Below are 14,211 nucleotides of genomic sequence, written 5' to 3' on the forward strand. Positions count from 1 at the left end.
AGGCTAGACCAAATATTTTATGACTTTCAAATTCTGTAGTTTATTCTTCATAGAGAAATAATAGATGTATAACATGTTTTTAGGGTTTTATCACATATAAAGCCACCAAAATTGTTTTAATTGTTAAAGATAAAAACTGACATGACACTTTGTCATGTTACATTACTCAAAAGCCACAGTTTTGCTTATTATAATTTTCTTGGCATTTGTATTTGAGAAGATGCAATTCTTCCATTGACCCTGATCTCCCTTTTTCTTTGATCAGCAGTAGCTTAAACTGTTCAGAGGCTTTGGAGTAAAGCTGTCCTCCATCCCACCTAATTCTTCATTGTGACACACTGATCTTTTCCTTTCTTAGACTTTTTAACAGGCAAGGAAAGATGGTCATGAAAAAAAGTATATAAATAAAATAAAATAGTATATAAATAAATAAATATATATAGCTTGAATTACTGTAAAAATGTTACTGGAAATCCTATAATGGGGAGGAAGACAGCAATCACAGCAATAAAAATAATGCAGGAGTGACAGCTGATTTTGGTCCTGGTATACATGTTCAATGTGTTTTGTGAAAATAGTTTGTATGTGAGGGGAATGACTACTATTTGTTAGCTATTTTCAGTTTAATGATTTAAAACCCAAACTGTTTTGGCACTCAGAATGACTGGATGGCTTTTGTCACATGGGTGCTTCCTGAATTGTTTTGTGAATAAACGTTGTGAGTACTGTATTAAGGTTATAAGGCTGGGCCCACTCTTGTAGAGGGTGGGCATGAAGGCAGATACTTTCCATGCCCATGAAGAGAATCAGTGGCCCTTGGCAGTCCAGAGGGACAGAGAGTTAGTCTCTAACTGCTAAAGCATAACGCATGTAAGGCAAAACCTGTCTAGACTTCCAGTAATGCTGTAAGAGAGAGCATTTTGACACGTAGTCCCAGGTAAGGGTGACTATTAAAAAATAAAATAATCATCATTATATTGTTAGTTTTATTGTATTTTTAGTTCACTAGGAAGGTGAAACCAGGGAAGGATTGACAGCAGAAGCAAGTAAACAAGCTGGACTCTTCCGGGTGGAGATGAGGCACTTTCTGTTCAAATGACAAAGTGGCTAAGATTGCCAGGGTTACCGTGTTGCTGCTAATATTAGATCTCGGATATATTTTCGTTTACCTCACTGAAACTATTGGGAAGGTTGCTGCTGCTACGGTAGCAGTGATACTTGGTTGGTTTGGAAAAAGAACATCTTTAATGTTACCAGTTCTCAAACTATTGCCAGAGGTTTCTCTTTTTGAGGGTAATAATTATTTCTTTCTTTCCTGTCTAATTTGCATGCTGCACCAGTTTGCTGTTGAGGGAATTCAGCATGGCTATTCAAAAGGATGGGGAGAATTCCTCTTTGAGTGTTTAACACAATAAAGTATTAGAGCAGAAGCCAGATTTGTTGGATGTCAGTGTGTAATAATTTTTAAAGAGACAGCTGTGCTCGACTCAACTGGGCAGGAACTGACAGTTCAAAGTACTACTCTACTATATCTAACTTTATAATCTCGCTTCATATTTATGCTCAGTTGCATTTTGAACACTACAGCTTAATATGTCAAAATTCCTCAGAAAAACATTTTTCCGGGGACACTTTTCATCTGAATACTCAGTGTTTGTTAATTTTTAAGTGATTTTGAAGTAAAACTCTGTTTTAAAAATAAATGAGTAACCTGGCAGAAAATTATTTTGTTGAGAACAGCAAAATGCTGTCAAGTCTTTACTGCAAAATTACTATGTTAAAAGTGTAGATTAACACTACCATAGCAGCAGTGGACCAAATAGTGGTGACTTTGCTTCTCAAAGGGTTCATTGGAAGCTTTTTTGTTTGTTCTTCTTCTTATTTTTTAAATATTTTTAATTTGGTTGCACGAATAGAGTACAATTTCTCCTTAACCCTCTCAGATTTTGGGCAGAGGGAATCAAGGCCTTAAATGAAAACTTGTGCCATGTTTTTTTCCAGGAGACAACTGTGTGAACCTCTGTGGCTGACACATTTTTGTGGAATCGGTAAATCAGAACACATTCAGTACGGCTTAAGACCTCAGGGATTTTTTTCCTCAAAGGAAGTAATTAACATGTTATACTACCACGCATGCTTTTAGTGCTGTCTAGCATTGGACTAGAATAAAATGTTTGCAGTTGAAGTCTGAGATTAATCTGTGAGTTCTGTAACTGACAGTTGTGGCTCAAAGTGGTCTTTAGATTTTACTTGATTGTCCCCAGAAGCAGTATTTTGCCCTCTGTTAGGTTATGCTATCACTGTAATGAACTGTTTAATGAATAAGCTTTCTCATTCGACCAGAACTGTAAGCTATTGAGTGGTAAGAGGACTTGAAATTGCTTTTTATGGATATAAACCTTTCATTGTGTAAGTAGCAGAACTGCTGTGCTGGAGGGTTGTGTGCTTGGCAGTTAACTTTCTGGGGCTTTCCAAAAATTAAAAAGTATTTTAGAATATACTAGTGTTTCTAGATATGTCTCATTTAGTCTTAACTGTTTCAGAAAACTGGCTCTTATGTAAGACCCAGCTGGTACCTGTTATAATTTCAAGATTTGTTTCCTTGCAGTCTTTATTACAAAAGCTATTGCTTTCCTTCACCACCAAAACTTGGATAGGCTATATTTTCATGACAGATACGAACTTCCCACTTGAAAACTTTAGGATGTTTTAGGAGAATTTGTTTGCTTGTTTTTCATTTCCTTGCCTTGAATACTGGTCTGTTTTGGTTGATTTTATGAAGGATCTCCGTTCTCTTCACTGGTCCGTTTATTTTCTGCCTAGTTCTGATCCTTGTAACATGCCTTATAACTTTTTTTTTTTTTTTTTTTTTTAGAGCAGTAAGCATTTTTCAGCCTTTTAAAGTGGTATCAATGAACATGGGAATGATGCATTTTACATTACTGTTGCTTGGGAATTGTTCTCATGGCACACTATATAGCTCATCCCATATTTGTCTCTGGGAAATGGGAATTGCATAGCTTGCCAGAATATACCACCTGTTTCTTTGAGTTATTTTTTAAAAATTTGCTTACCACTACTGTATGTGATGCTCTTAGCTTTTATGTAGGAGCCATAGCTTTTGTTTCTGCTGTTAGAGCTAAAGGCAGTAACAACATCCTGGATGGTACACTGAAAATCAACAGTGGCAATAATTTGGTAGCAGGTATAATATAACCATTGCTGTGTCACAATATGTTGCTGTGGCTAGAGGCAGTGGTGAAGACTGTATATTCCTGGAACTGGATGAATTCCCTCTTGCAATATTTATTTCCAAAAAGTGGAGCAATGCCAGCATTAGATTGCAAGCAGTTGCCTTACCGACTTTATGAAAGAATGGAAACTGAACTGCAGACACCAACATGAGTAACAACAGTTTTTTGGAAACACATAGAGACTGAGTACTATGTGTTTTGAAGGTTATGAACCCCATGCCAGTGGAAGTCCTGCCTGTTTTGTATCAGCAAGCTGAAATGTCCAGGCTTCATTAGAATTTGCTTTTGTTATCTCTATGTGATAACACAGCATTTCATAGCATTTTACTTGTAATTATTTCTAAAAGGCTGCTTCCCTTGTATTGTTCTGTATTGCTGAAGAAAACATTGAAAATACCTCCCACAGTTAAAACAGTGCGGTACCATTTTGTTGTGTCTCTTTTGAACAGCTGTAAAATTGGATACCTTTGGAACATGCGTGTTTTATACTCAACATATATTTTAAAAGGAAAAAGGTTGTAATCTAAGTTAAAATGACCAGAGGTATATGAAAGTCAGGATTGTGATATAAGAAAGTCAGAAATACCGTAACAAAATACAGGCACTTCAAGTGCCTTTGTGTCAGCCTCCAGAAAGGGTTCCACTCTCAGAGAAACTGAAGCCTGCTAGAGTGGGTATGTTCTTTACAACTTGAGAATATACTTTTTGTGGTAAACTGAAAGGTTCCTCCTTAGTCCTCAACCCTTCAGACTACTTTAGCTTGCTGAGCAATGTGCCCCAGTGTTTTTTTTCCCAAAGGATTTCTGTGAGTTTCCTGCTGGAGAGGTTACTCTGCTTTTTTTGGATGACTCTTACAGACCTTCTGTCACAGACTGAAATCAAGCATTTGCTAGATTGCTGCATATATCCTTGGGCTGTCTGATTCAAAGAGCTCTCTCTCCTTGGGCTGTATGTATTTTTGCATTAAACTGCCCTTAGTGAGGTGCAAACAATTGTCCTGCAATGGTTGGTTTTCAGTTCTAGGGACATACAAACCAAATTACAGAAAAACAAAACCAACCTTTTTATTTTTCCAACTAGGCTGACATTTGACTTCTGTCTTTATCTTTCTGTGATGTAGAGTAGAAAAGTCTGCCATTGCTGTGTTCTAGAATCCTTCTCCTCTACAACATTGGCCTCTTCTCTGTAGTATCTATTAAAAAGAAAAAAACAAACAAAAAACTCCCTATTTTAACATGTTTATTATGCTATAATATTGCTGTCATGTTATCTTTAATACTTCCCTTTGAAATATATCTTTCCCAGATGTTAGACAGGTATTGGAAGCAGTGAAACTCGTGAGCAAGCATGGGAGTTGCACAGGGTGAAATGATGACTACAGGTAGTTTGAATTTAATAAGAATCCATTTGTATTTTAACTCACAGCATGGACTTTATGAAACAGAGCTTCGGAAAAGATGGAACTAAAAGTTGTCTGTCCCTTCAGCAGTCCTGGAGTGCTTGAAATGAAACCTAGTACAGTGAAACTCCATTAATATGAAGAAACATAAACCAACTGTTTCAGAGCCAAATCTTAGTGCTGTTTTTTTTTTTTTTTTTTTTTTTTTGTTAAATTTTACCTGTTGTTGCTGTATAAAAGTGAGCAAGTTGTCAGTAGGAGGAAGGAAGGGAGAAGAAAAGGGTGTAGTTAAAAACAAATGAAGTTCTGTGGTGTATTACTGAGAAAGTCTTGCTTTTTAGTCATTTGTCCTGAGAAAAGAGTTATTGTCTGTACTGAATGCAAGTTGCTTGCAGGCTGTAGTATCTTATCAGCTAAGAGAAAGTTATGTCATGAGAAATGAAGGAAGGGAAAGGGTGCCTCTGTATACACATATGGGGTGTTTCTGTATATGCATACACACATGCACGTATGCACATTAAAAATGTCCATGAACTTATTATTTGTACAAAGGCTATGACTTCTCCTAACATAATTGTAGCTGCACATTATTTAGAGGTTTTCCTTAGCTTTGTGTTTCTATTCACCCTTTTTCCTCAATTTTGTGAAAAGCTTAGTGAACTGTATTAGTAGTGAACTAGAATGGATAGGTTACTTAGGTCACGTATTTGTTTGATGAAGATTTTTCCTTCTGCACACCTTTTTTATTCCACATAGGTTGTGGCAGAAATGCCAGCTGTTCTTACCTGTTAAAACTGTAGCTTGGGAGAATGTAGTTAAATGTAGTTATTGTAGTCATTGTAGTTAAATGGTTAAGTTGTATGCTTTGAAATAGTAGTCTAATAGTGTCAGATTTGGACTTTGAAATGCAGCTTTGATAATATTTGGCTCATTCTTTGAAGATGCCTCTTCCTCTGGAAGATCACTTGCTTCTGTGAAAAAAAGGTGAAAAATAAGGGAAATACAAAAAAAGATGCATCTGGAAGTGAAAAATGTACTGACATGTAACTATAGGATATCCAAGAAAATGGCCTTTTATGAAACAGTGGAGGGCACTGGTTGTGTCTCCATTAAAACAAGCGGGGATATATTTTACTTCCTTAGTGCCAGGTATCATGCCATTTGTTGACATTTTTTCTTGTTTGAGTTGACATTTATCTCATGTTGTTCAGTTACTCATTAACTCATGTGACTGGTGTTACAATTGTAGGTAGGAAAATTACCCACAGATTCATTGGAGTCAGAATTCTTCATCAGAGGGATTATCTTAAATCTTCTTCCACCAGTACAGGACCTTTTACAGGCAAAACTTGATTCTGGAAGTACCACACTAGGAAGGTGTTTTCATTCAGTATGTGTTATGTATACAAGGACAGGTGGTTTGGCTTTCGGATATTTACCTGGTTATATGTGGGTAGGCTAATGTGTCTATATGCATGTGTGTATCTGGGCATGAAGGAGGTACCTATTTTTAAGAAACACACTGGGACTTCCCAGATTCTGTTTTTTCCTTTTTAATAAGTGAACATGTAGAAGTGTAGAGGCTAAATACATCTTGTTCGTGCTGAACTATTGAACTATGAAATATTATAGTAATGTATCCAGTATCTTTTGTTCAATAATAAAAATACTATTATTGAAAGCTGACAAACTTGTTCATTGTAATTTTTTTATTTTTTTTTTACAATTAACTGTAGCTTCAGTAGGGCTCAAGAAAATCTGAAGTTTATTGTTTTGCACAGTTGTTGCACTTGTTGTATGTGTAAGTTTTTAAACCAATGAATGAGGTGTTTATACATTCTCTTTGGTCTCCAGATTTGTATGAAATTGAAGCCTGCGATTTTGATTTTCAGTTGTATACTTTTCCTCTGAATGCTAATTTTAGCACATCTCAAGCCTTTGCAAACCAGGAAATAGAATTAGGGCAATTCATATAACCTCGACTCTGGTTGTCTGGACCTCATGATAGCCTCCCTGTGAACACGTCAGCACTTTGCTTTTAACCTATATCTGAATTAACAGTAGAAGAACTTCTTGAAACTGCTTGGTAGAACTAAAATCAGGATACTTGACTGTTTTCCTTCATCTGAGAAGAAATATGCTATTTGTGCATGTGCATTCAGACAAAAGGTCTGTGCACCTGGGGTGGCTCAGTGTGTCTTGCATTAAGTCAAGTAGCTAGAAAAGAGTAGCAGCACACGCAAGTCTGGCTGTGAATAATGCATTTGAGTGATCTGCAGCTTAGTGACAACGTAGTTATAAAAGACAGTGTGCAAGGGCAAAGAGGTTGCTGTATACACTGGGAAGGGTATTATGTGACTGGTAGGCCCAGAGTGGTACCATCTCACATGGTTGTTGATCTTTGTGAGAACAAAGAAACAGTGCAAGACCTGCAACCAGAAGAAAGTGGAGTCTATCTGTAAAGTCAGGTTAATGTACAGGCATTGTAGGCATAGTGAAACTCAGGGGAAAAATAATTACAGAAGAGTTGACCCTTGTGTTAGCTCCCATTTTCTCACAGCCCTGTGTTTGGGTGAATTGCCTGAATAAGATGCTACAGATCTGCCAAAAAAGATCAGTAAAAGCTGTTTTTTTTTTTTTTAAATTATTATTTTTTATTTATTTTAGGGACAGCGAATGTCCCTAGTGGTCTTGTGTCAGAATAAAGGGGCTTTTTCTTAGGCAGTGAGTCATCTGTAATTATCACAGCTGATTATTGAGGAGATTATAGGAGAGCTGTATTGTGGTTAGTCATGGGGAAGTAGATGATTCTTTAACAGAGTTTAACAGCAGAGAGAAGGGATAAAACAGATTATATTTGTGTGATCCAGCGACAACAATTTTATTCTGCAGCAGTTCCAATTATTACATGAGTGTGTAATATTTTACCTACAGCTGAGAATTAGAAGTGTATCTCTTTCACAAGTAAGGACCCGTCTGTGGAGATGCCAACCCTTCCGTGCTGGTGGTTAAAAGCTGTTTCCGAGAGTTAAGACCTGAGTGGCTTGTTCAGGTGTAACCAGGTTTGCCTCTTTTTGTCTGTGCTGCATACAGGACTAGATGTGTCTTTTTATTCTAGTGTTTTGCTGGTGTGGCAAGGCGCGGGAGCTCTGCACCAACTAATGGCAGTCTGAGAGATTACAAACCTACCATGGTGTCCACTACGCAGAGGGCTCACTCAGAAAAGGCTGTGGCGACCCAGACACAGGGCCTGCCCAGAGATGAGGCTGTTCAGCCTGCCACTGCCGGGGGTGGGCAGCGGGGAGACCAGACCACCTGTTTTCTGGTGGAAGGTCTGCTCACCATGGTGGCTGAGCTCAGGGAGGAGGTGGAGAGACTAAGGAGCATCAGGGCGTGTGAGCAGGAGATTGCCTGGTGGAGTTAACTCCCTTGCATGTCAGAGAGAAACGTGCCAGGGGGTGCCAGGGTGGTGGAGCCCCTGCCCTGTCACTATGAGGCAGAGGGAGGGAACCAAAAAGACGAGGAGGATTGGAAGCGAGTCCCAGTTCAATGTTACAGGCAACCCCCCTCCCTACCTAACTCGCTTCCCCAGGTGCCCCTCTGTAATAGGTTTGAGGCCCTGGATCTTGAAGGAGAGGTTGGTGAGGATGTGGAGGAAAGCCCACCTATGAGGTCACGTAGGCAGTCAACACCGTGCCTCAAGACTGCCTCCAGTCAGAAAGAATGGAGGGTAATTGTAGTAGGAGATTCCCTTCAGAGAGGAACAGAGGGCCCAATATGCAGAGTTGACCTTCATTGTAGGGAAGTCTGCAGTCTACGTAGAACCCAGATCAGGGATATCACCAGGATGCTCCCCAACCTGGTGCACTTGACAGACTACTACCTGCTCCTGATCTTCCAGATAGGCGGGGAGGCAGCTGCATCCCGTAGTTTGAGGGGAATGAAGAAAGACTTCAAGGCCTTGGGATGGTTGGTGAAAAGAGTCTGGGGCACAAGTTTTCTCTTCCCTCCTTCCAATTTGGGGTGATGACGTGGGACAGAATAGAATAGTCCATAAATGCTTGGCTACGTGACTCATGCTACAGGTAGGGCTTTGGGTTCTTTGATAATGACTGGTTTTATAAGACCCCAGGCCAGACAGTAATATGTATGAAAGCTTTATCTCACAGGGGCAAAAGGGTTCTGGGACAGGAATTAGCAGGGCTTGTTTGGAGAGCTTTAAACTAGATTCAGAGGGGGATGGGGCTGTAGCTGGGCTTGCACCAGTGGGGTAGTGTTCTAGCATTAATGAAGACTGGGAGGCCTCCCACCCCCCCTAGGGTGAAATTGGCGTGCTCAGCTCACTCCCTGAAGTGCCTGTCCACCAATGCACGTAGCACTGGGAATAAGCAGGAGTTAGAAATCCATGTTCAGTCAGGAGATTATGATCTGGTGGCAATTACAGACATGTGGTGGGACAACTCACAGAACTGGAATGTGGTCATGGATGGGTATGTCCTTCTATGGCCAGCAAGGCAAGGTGCTGGAGTTGCTTTTTACATGAGAGAGCAACTACGTGTATTGAGTACCGTCCAGGGGTGGATGAGGAGTAAGTTGAGAGTCTTGGGTGAGAATTAAGGGGCAGGCTGGCATGGGGGATACTGTTGTGGGTGTCTGTTACAGGCAACCTGGTCAGGATGAGGAAGTTTACGAGGCCTTCTACAGGCAGTTGATAGCAGCCTTGCAATTACAGGCCTTGGTTATTGTGGGAGATTTCAACTACCCTGACATTTGCTGGAAGGCCTACTCAACCAGCCATCTGCAGTCCAGGAGGTTCCTCCAGTGCATTGATGATAACTTCCTGGTGCAAATGGTGGATGTGCCAACTAGGAGAGGAGTGATGCTGGTTCTTGTCCTCACTAACAAGAAGGGACTGGTTGAAGCGGTGAAGGTTGAGGTCGGTCTTGGTTGCAGCAACCATGAGATGGTGGAGTTCAGGATCTCATGTGGCAGGAACAGAATACTGAGCAGAATCGCAGCCCTGGGCTTCAGGAGGGCCAACTTTGGCCTTTTCAAGCAATTGCTAGGGGAAATCCCATGGGCAGGGTACTTGAAGGTAAAGGGGCCCAAGATAGTTGGTTAACATTCAAGCACTGCTTCTTCCAAGCTCAGGATCAGAGCATCTCAACAGGTAGCAAGTCAAGAAAGGGAGCCAGGAGATCTTCATGGTTAAACAGAGAACTGCTGGGCAAACTGAAGTGGAAGAGGAGAATCTACAGATCATGGAAGGAGGGGCACGCCACTTGGGAGGAATATAAGACTGTTGTCAGAGGATGTAGGGATGCAGCTAAGAAAGCTAAAGCCTCCTTAGAGTTAAACCTTGCAAGAGGGGTCAAGGACAACAGAAAGGGCTTCTTCAAATACATTTCAGATGGGTGCAAGCTGGAATGTAGGAGGTTCCACTTAAATATGAGGCAAAACTTTTTCACAGTGAGGGTGACAGAATACTTGAACAGGCTGCCTGGGGAGCTGGGTTGTGTAGTCTCCTTCTCTGGAGACATCCAAAACCTGCCTGGACGTGTTCCTGTGTGATCTGATCTAGGTGTTCCTGCTCTGGCAGGGGGATTGGACTAGTTGATTTTTCAACGTCCCTTCCAATCCCTAACAATTTGTGATTCTGTGATACTTTTTTATTAAGGATTATAAATGATGTGTCATGCTCCTGCTCTGTAAACCACTCCATGTACTGTGCCTTGAGAGCTGATAGGACAGTTCAATTCCTTAGAGAAAATTCCCTTTGTAGTTCAGATGTTGTCATAGAGTTTCTGGCTCCCCGCCGCTGTCTGAGAGGTGAGCCTGTCCAGCAAAGCTATAAGTGTGAGATTAGACATATTAAAAGAAATTGCTTTCCTTGGGGTTAACCTCAAAGTATTTGTTAAAGTGAGCATTCTTGATTACTGTTACTGAAGCTCATCTAAATGGAGTAAATCGATGAGCCACAGTCATTCAATTATATGTGTGATGTCTGAGGGTGCCTGCTGTATGACATGTAGAAAGAAATGAGTATTTGCTTTCCCTAGATCGTTACATAATCCTAGTTGGTCATGCTTTTCCTTGCTTTCTTTTTGTTTTTGAATATTCAAAGTTCTTTTTGTGATGTATATAGAACATGTTAAGAAGTGTTTTAACTTCAGGGAACTCTACATATTTATGAAGTTAACTTGTTACTGTATATATTGTATGAATGTAAGTATTTTCAGGTGAGAGAGAACATAATATATATCTACTTGCCTCAAAGCCTGCTTGCAGTTTTATGTCTGTGGGTCTTTGGAGCCAAGTTTCTGAAATTATGTTAGTCCACAAAATATCTGTTCTGCTTGCTCTGCTCAGCCCACATCCCATAACAAAATTTAGCACAAAGAAAAGATAATGGGAATTATTGATTTCTAGACTCATTAAAAAGCAGAATAGTTACTTACTAATTAAAACTGAGATGATCTTGGAAGAATGCTGCAAAGGCTGGGTAGTGGTGGTGAAAAAAGCCATTCATGCTTCCCTGCATATGTAACGTGAAGGAAGGAATTACCCTTGAACCTTTTTCACTGCTTACAGTATGTCAGCAAAGCACACGATATTTTTTAACTATTCTGGGATATGAGGGGAAGCAATGTAGCCAAGACCAGCCAAGGACACTCCTGGCCGAGGATACACCTGGTCTGCTTAGTTCCCCTTGACTCTGCTTAGATTTGACAGTATTTGAGGGATCTCAATAAATAGATTTAGGTTGTTCGCAAAAGAAGAAATTTTTTTTTCCTTATTTTATTACTGTTTTTTGTTCTAGGTGGTGACACCTTGCTTTCTTCAGAGCAACTACGAACTGGTAAGTATTGTTGGCACTAGCGATATCCATCAGGTTTTATTAGGTTATAGGATAGGTTATTCCTGTAGCTGTCTATAATTTCGTCAGTACTGTACCATCCACTTTCCTCTTTGAGTGCACAGCAAATAAAAAGTCTAATCTTGAAGCTTATTAGTGTGTGCCCTATCCCATGAAGCAATTGGGTTATTTTACTGAGAATTTTGTAAGGCATTTAAGGATTTGCTAGATTAAGTGTTTTCTGCTGTTCAGGGTTCTTCCTAAAATGAACTCGTTGATATGTCCATGAAGCAGTGACTTGATGTAGTTATCCTTACTACCTTATTTCCTTTTGTCTGTGTGTGTAAAAAACAAACAAAACAACAATAAAAACATACACCAAACACTTACACACACAAATCAGGAAACACACAAACCATTAATTGTTTTAATGTGTAGATGTCTCATATCAGTTTGAAAGTACAAATAGGATTCTTTGGTTGGGGCCTATATTTTGTTTTGTTTTGTTTTTTTTGGTGGTGGAAGTGAGGAAATTAATCCATGGTTGCTCAGGATAGGAATTAAAAAAAAAAAAAAAGATAGGCCTTTTCAGGTGGGAGTAATTGAATTTGGTTATTTTTAGCTCCCATTAAATGCTTCTGGAGGATGTTATGTAACTGTGATTTATTGAACCAGTGCTGCCACCTGCTAGTATCGTTTCTAGAACTAGGCAGTCAACAGCTGATTTCCCAGTGTTGGCTGAGAACTCTGTATTGTAGTTATGTGATGCAGCCATTGGTAGTTAGGGATTCTACATCTCATTTCTGCCTTGATATGTGAATTCGGCAAGTCACTTCACACATTTTTTGTGTCTTGATTTCCTTCCTGGCAAAATACAGGTAAAGATGTTATCTAAAAAGGTACTATGAAAGTGTTGGTTCATTCTTTTAATTATTGTCTTTTAAAAGAAAGGCTGGAAAACAAAATCAGCGATTCATAGTATTATTAGTAATGTGAATACGAATGTATAGAAGGTCCTTCCTGATTTTGACCTGCCGCTTCTATGAACTAACACATATGACAGTCTGAGGATTCTGTGTGGCACTACTCCTAAAACTGAAAGTAGAAAAGCAGCCCTTCCTTATGTCTGCAGCTCACAGTATTAGATGTATATTGTCAACTGTGGTTGCTCATTGTTTTGTGTTGTGTACACAACCTAAATATTGGTTATGACAGGGAAAATTTGTCATTGTGGTTCAGCAACAGTTTTAAACCTGCAGCAACTTGTGGAATATGTTACCAGTCATTACCATCAATAACTCCAGTTGGACATGTTTTATGTGAAAAGTGAACATGGGGCAGTGCTGGTTAATCTGGGTCTAGTGGGTTTATGTGACAAAGTTTTGTTAGAGTGGGGGCTACAGGGGTGGCTTCTGCGAGAAGAATCCAGAAGCTGCCCCATGTTAGATAAGGGCCCTGCTGTGGGCCAGAGCCAAGCCAGTAAGTGATCTTGTTTGTGTCTCTGTGAGAGCATATTTAAGAAGGGAAAAACCAAACCAAACCAAACAAAACAAACAAACAAACAAAAAAACACCAAACACCAGAACTGCTCCATAAGAGCAGCTGGGAGAGCTGCCTTGGGAGAAACAGCCTTGCAGACACCAAGGTCGGAGGGGGAGGAGGTGCTCCACGTGCCAGAGCAGAAGTTCCACTGCAGCCTGTGGAGAGGCCCCTGGTGGAGCAGGTTGTCCCCCTGCAGCCCATGGGTCCCACATGGAGCAGATCTCCACGATGCAGCCTGTGGAGGAGCCCCCAGTGGAGCAGATGGATGTGGCCTGGAGGAGGCCGCAGCCTGTGCAGAGCCCCCGCAGGAGCAGATTTTGGGCCGGAGCTGTAGCCTGCAGGGAAGGGACCATACTGGAGCAGGTGACCTGGCAGGAGCTGCAGACTGTGGGGAACCCAAGCTGGAGGAGTTTGCTCCTGATGGATGGACTCCATGGTATAGACCCATATTTGGAGCAGTTCTTGAAGAGCTGCTGCCTGCGGGCAGCCCCTGCAGGATCAGTTTGGGAAGGATGGCATCCCATGGGAGGGACCCCGCACTGGAGCAGGGTCAGAGTGACTGTGAAGGAGCGGTGGAAGAGAAGTGCTATAGACTGACTGCAACCCCCAGTGCTTTGTTCCCCAGAGCCGCTCGGGGGGAGGAGGTGGAAGAAGGTGGATAGGGGAAGGTGTTTTTAGTTTATTTCCTTTGTTTCTCATTTCTCTGGTAACAGGCAATAGATTTTACTAATCTCCCTACTCTGAATCTGTTTTGCTCGTGACAATAATTGTTGAGTGATCTCCCTGTCCTTATCTCAACCCTTGAGCCCTTTTCATTGTATTTTCTCCCCCTTTCCCTTTGAGGTGGGGGAGTGGAAGAGCAGTTGTGATGGAGCTCAGCTGCCCACCTGAGTAAAACCACCACAGTGGGCCCAAAGTACTCTGTGACCTGCTGGTGGTTGAGCAGTACTGATGGAGAAAGTGGCTTAACCTGTTTTAGTTTACTGACAAAGATGAAGCCAGAGATTTATTTGGTCTCTGAATTGAACATTTACTAGTTCTAGAAAAAAAAAACAAACACAACTGGAATTCTGTTTAATATTATTGCAGGCAAAACTGTAGGTGAAATATATTTTCAGAGCTGGCAACTATTTGAAGATACTTTCCTTAGAGTGCAAGAG

The 14,211-nt window shown here is 40.7% G+C and overlaps 1 protein-coding gene across 3 annotated transcripts in view; it reads left to right on the plus strand.

The window, feature by feature from the left end:
* The window catches only part of TNS3 (tensin 3), a 248,233-nt gene that overhangs the window by 88,381 nt on the left and 145,641 nt on the right, over positions 1 to 14,211 (plus strand). For all 3 annotated transcript variants that reach the window (XM_084281745.1, XM_084281746.1, XM_084281748.1), the window contains exon 4: positions 11,474 to 11,512. In XM_084281745.1, the coding sequence (XP_084137871.1) occupies positions 11,474 to 11,512 (39 nt within the window). The remainder of the gene's footprint in view (positions 1 to 11,473; positions 11,513 to 14,211) is intronic.

The sequence above is a fragment of the Netta rufina genome (assembly GCF_964035555.1).
Source record: "Netta rufina genome assembly, chromosome: 2".
Lineage (NCBI taxonomy): Eukaryota > Metazoa > Chordata > Aves > Anseriformes > Anatidae > Netta > Netta rufina.